General features: G+C 41.9%; 1 protein-coding gene across 1 annotated transcript in view; it reads left to right on the top strand.

Annotated features, from left to right (window-relative positions):
- Positions 1–661, top strand: part of LOC119576302 (protein escargot-like) — a 5,096-nt gene extending 4,435 nt beyond the window's left edge. The window contains exon 2 of the mRNA XM_037923913.1: positions 1–661. This exon is cut by the window's left edge and continues 976 nt beyond it. Within this exon, the coding sequence (XP_037779841.1) occupies positions 1–394 (394 nt within the window). The 3' untranslated portion in view covers positions 395–661.
- Positions 662–5,000: the final 4,339 nt, after the last annotated feature.

Below are 5,000 nucleotides of genomic sequence, written 5' to 3' on the forward strand. Positions count from 1 at the left end.
CAGCAAGCACAAGCAGTTCCACTGCGCTGCCCTGGGAGCCAAGTCCTTCGGCTGCAAGCACTGCGACAAGGTGTACACGAGCCTGGGCGCCCTCAAGATGCACATCCGCACCCACACCCTGCCGTGCAAGTGCCACCTGTGCGGGAAGGCCTTCTCGCGCCCGTGGCTCCTGCAGGGCCACATCAGAACCCACACGGGAGAGAAGCCCTTCCAGTGCTCGCAGTGTGACCGCTGCTTCGCCGACCGCAGCAACCTCCGAGCTCACCTCCAAACGCACGCCCACGTCAAGAAGTACGCCTGCGCCACCTGCCACAAGACCTTCTCCAGAATGTCGCTTCTCAACAAGCACACGGAGGCCGCCTGCCCCGCCATACATCGCCGCGTGGTTCCCTAGCAGCGCGCGTCCCAATTCCACGGGTCTGGCGAGACAGGATTCTTACCAAGGCTCCGTGTATTCTTAAGTACGAGTACCTTTCTTGAGTTTTAAAGCCAACTCTGATTGGTTGCTATAGCAATCAGTTGTAATTAATTTTGATATTTTGTATATCGGGATTCGTTATTTTGACGTTTACGTTTGTATGTTGTCCCAGCGTCTTTCTAGTCTTGTAATATAGAAGATTTTTGTAACGCTTTTGTAAATAAAATAATTTTTTAAAAATAATTCGTTGTGAGTATCTCCCAGCCACCAAAATTCTCTCTCTCTCTCTCTCTCTCTCTCTCTCTCTCTCTCTCTCTCTCTCTCTCTCTCTCTCTCTCTCTCTCTCTCTCTCTCTCTCTCTCTCTCCAATCCTCTCTCTCTCTCCCTCCGTCTCTCTCCCTCTCTATCTCCACCCCCCCCTCTCTCTCTCTCTCTCCTCTCCCTCTCCCTCCCTACCCCCACTCTCTCTCGCTCTCTCTCTCTCTCTCTTCCTCAGTATACATATAGATAGGTCTGTCTACATAAATACAAGCTAGTGTATTTTATGCCTATATATACATACGCACATGCATGCATACGGCATATACAAGCGTGCATGTGTGTGTGTGTGATCAAACAAATCCGTAAACCTCTCACAGTGTCATTTACAAGATTTGTATGTACCTACCTTCACCGTGGAAATATTTAATGCTATACATTTGTCAGTGTTTCTCTTACTCGCATGCATCTATGCCAGGGCACTACAAAGACTTAGGCAAATGTCATTTCATTTCATTTTTTGTTATACGAAAGATAACGCATCACAGATGTCTGCCACTAGACCTTGCAAGCAGAATAATAACTAAGTAATTCATAGACCTGAAGAAAACGATAATAAATAAACCGAAAATGAAAATTACATCTGAGGGGATCGAGCCATTTTACACATTTAAGTATGAACTACAGAGAATAGATGTTTATTCATAATCTACCAAAATAAATCCAATTTGTTAATAATCAGACTCTATAAAAATATGTATTACTCAGGAACTACTATGCCTGTGAATATTAAAAATAACTGTCCTCGTTTTTTTCCACTTCACGAGGTAAAATATTTCAATACATCGAAGTCTAGTTTTATGGTGTACTTCATCCTCGAGGTGGCTTATGTAGCGCTAGAACTGGCATAATCATCAAATGAATTAATAGATTTAATTAAGATAACAGTGAAGGCGTAGTGACAACTGTCAGAAGAAGTTGGCATAAAGATATGTCACGTGATGTAAGTGATTAGGGTGACGACGACACGGCCACAATCTGCGGAATATGTGCGCCGCATTTCACTGCAAATTTGCTATAAAAGAGATCAAATGTACGTAGAACAAACACTTGAAATTGTTATAAGGAATATTGTGGTGTCCTTTTATGTTGTGTGGATTGATTTTGTCGAGGAAAAAGCATGACAAAAAATAATAATAATAGATAAAAAAAGTGAATAAATAATAATAATTAAAAAAAAAAAAAAAAAAAAAAAAAAAAAAAAAAAATATATATATATATATATATATATATATATATATATATATATATATATATATATATATACACGTATCAATAAGTATATATAATACATATACATGTATGTGTATATGTATATATATAGTGAGAGAGAAAGAGAGAGAGGGAGAAAGGGGGGGGGGAGAGAAAGAGAGAGAGAGAAGCGAAGACGCAGTTAATAGGCTGGCAATGACTGATGGCTGGAGTGACACGTTAGCAATGTTGATATCCGATATCATACAAAAATCTGTTAATCTTACCACACTCTCAAGCGCATTTTCACCTCGATGGAAATAAGCCGTCTACCTTTATCTTGTCTCTCCACACTGTAATAAATCTGACATGGCAACAGAAAGCTAAGATGGATGTAAACAGGAGAAAGAATAAGACACAAAAAGGGCGATTATGTTAAGGAAAGAAAATTATGTGAAAGCGCTTTCAAGACGTTCTGCTTTGTCCTTTTTTCACCTTGACTTTACTTTATCATCAACCTCAGGTTTTCATATGATTATGTTGTTATAATACATGGAAAGTTATTATCTCTCGTGCTGTTTCAAATGATAAAGAAATGTACAGTAATCGGTGACAGTTCTAAACATATAAGGGGCGTCGGCTTCTCTGCCTTCCGAACAAAGTATAATTATGTGTGTTTATATTTTTATATTCCTTTTATACGGTACTATTTAATCTTCATGGCTAGATGTGAGGGGAATAGTAGCGAAACTTGAACAGGTGAATACGAAATGGAAATCCTGTCGCATTACAAGGGAAACGCTAAGCCGTGACGTTTCGAATGTCACTAGACTCCTCATCAGGTGGTGAAATAGAAACGGATGATCAATTTCGGTTTTAGCATCTGAGGAGGAGAACGGTCTGACTCAAATCATCACTGTACATCACTTCCTTTTGTGTTGAGGCTGCTCCATATTATCTTTATGCACGCTTTACTCCCCTTGTAGTTTGAAAAGCCGTTTTGAATTTTCAAACTACATCTCTATGTGCACATTTCTGCAGAAACACATACAGCCCATCGTTAAGACCACCGCCTTTTAGGCAGAGGTGCCTCGCCGCCGTCAGCCTTCCTCCTCTGTCATCCCAAGCCCCAGTGTCCTCTAGAGGCTCCTCGCTTAGATCTGACGCCGTAACATGAACCAGCTCTGTCCCACGATGTGTTTTGCTACTAGATCTCCCGCAACGTCTCGTGAATCTCATCAAATCACAGATAATCACCCTCGCTTTGTTGATCCGATGATAACGCCGATTTGCGGATTATCTAAAGCGCGTTTACGACAGACTGAGAAAAACTAGACCAAGGATACTGCTCCAGAGACCTTTTTTTCTTTATTTTTTCTCACAGTGTTGGGCGGAGATTGGGGCTCATGTCCGACACGGTGAAATTTCGAAGAGATACTGCCGATGGGCAAGTTCTCTGATATACTCGTATTTTTTCCTGCTATTATCATTTCTATGTTTTCTTTACTATTGTAGAGATGCCTCTGAATGAATAGCAGCACTGGATAGGCTGTCGACATCATTGGTTGATCGCCAGTTTACGTCAACCAATCAGAATTCGTCTGAGATGCTGAGCAGAGCGAAGACAAATGTTCGATCTATATTTAATTCCTAAAACGACCGCTAGATGGGTGTGTGTCTCGAAAAGATTCGCAGAGATTTTAACACATCAAATTTTAATCTATAGAGTTATTACGATTTATGCTGATGAATTTAGACACAGGATTTAATCGAGGAATGAAACACGATAAAACACCGAGATAACGAAGCAGTCTGGCATTTTTGGGCATAGAAGGATTGATTTAAAGTTAAGGTTCAAGGCAATAATAATTATGGCGCCAAATTTCTCCAGTTACAGAGATCGAATCCGCACTAGGCCACTCCATTTCGGAAACGGGCGATGAGGAAGGGAGATGGATCTTATAAAGAAGGGGGAAGGAAGTGAGAATACGGGAAAAAAGTCCCACCAGGAAATTGATTCATGATTGCGCGTTCTCTCTCTCCACTCTCGGGAACGTGAATACTGCGATTTCATTTGCTCTTCCTTCCCTCCCTCTTTCTTCTCTCTCTCTCTCTCTCTCTCTCTCTCTCTCTCTCTCTCTCTCTCTCTCTCTCTCTCTCTCTCTCTCTCTCTCTCTCTCTCTCTCTCTCTCTCTCTCTCTTTCTCGCGGATGCTCGCTGATGTGCGTGCGTATTTTTATCCATCCCGTCGTCAGGTGATCTTCAATTTGTGTTAGCGTCGAGCCGTGCACCTTGCGAGGAACGGAGATTACTTCACGCAGGACAGTGTCCCCGCTCGGGTCCTTCAGGTTACTGAGGAATGCTCGTCAGGAGGGACGGAAAAGGGGAGAGGGGGAGAAGGGAGAGGGGAAAGGGGGAAGGTCGCTGTGAGTGGTTAGTAAGCGTTTGTAGTTGTTAGTTATGGGTTAGGTTCTGGTGTTTGAAGGGGCGTCTGTGTGTTAGTTGTTGGCTAGAAGAGTAGGAGAAGAATGGAGTTCTGTTAGTTAGGTATTAATTAGAATGTTGGTTTTAGTAGAGATGCTGTCCGTTTTTGTTTTTTTGTTTTGTTTTGTTTTTTTGCAGGGTATCAAGACGGAGAGAGATGGGCGGAAATACAGACAAGAAAGGGAAGGAAGAAAACAAGGAGTGAAAAGAGAAAAAGAGAGAGAGAGGGAGAGAGAGAGAGAGAGAGAGAGAGAGAGAGAGAAAGAGAAAGAGAGAGCGAGAGAGAGCGAGAGAGAGAGAGGAGAAGAAGAGAGAGGGGAGAAAGATGAGAGAACAAAGAGAAGGAGAGACAGAGACAAAGTAAAGGTAAAACGAAAAAATAAATACATCTACAGAAAGGTGGATAAATGAGGCAGAATTCATTAAGCAGCGTGAAAAGTGGAGAGCTTAGGGGAAAGAGACAGCAGAGAAGAAAAACTTATAAACCCTCCTACAACAGATATGACTCAAGCAAAAAAAAAACAAAAAAAAAAAAAACTCACCAAGTCCGGGAAAGAAGGAAGGGGGAGAAGGAGTAGACGAAGAAGGT

The sequence above is a fragment of the Penaeus monodon genome, chromosome 8 (assembly GCF_015228065.2).
Source record: "Penaeus monodon isolate SGIC_2016 chromosome 8, NSTDA_Pmon_1, whole genome shotgun sequence".
NCBI lineage: Eukaryota > Metazoa > Arthropoda > Malacostraca > Decapoda > Penaeidae > Penaeus > Penaeus monodon.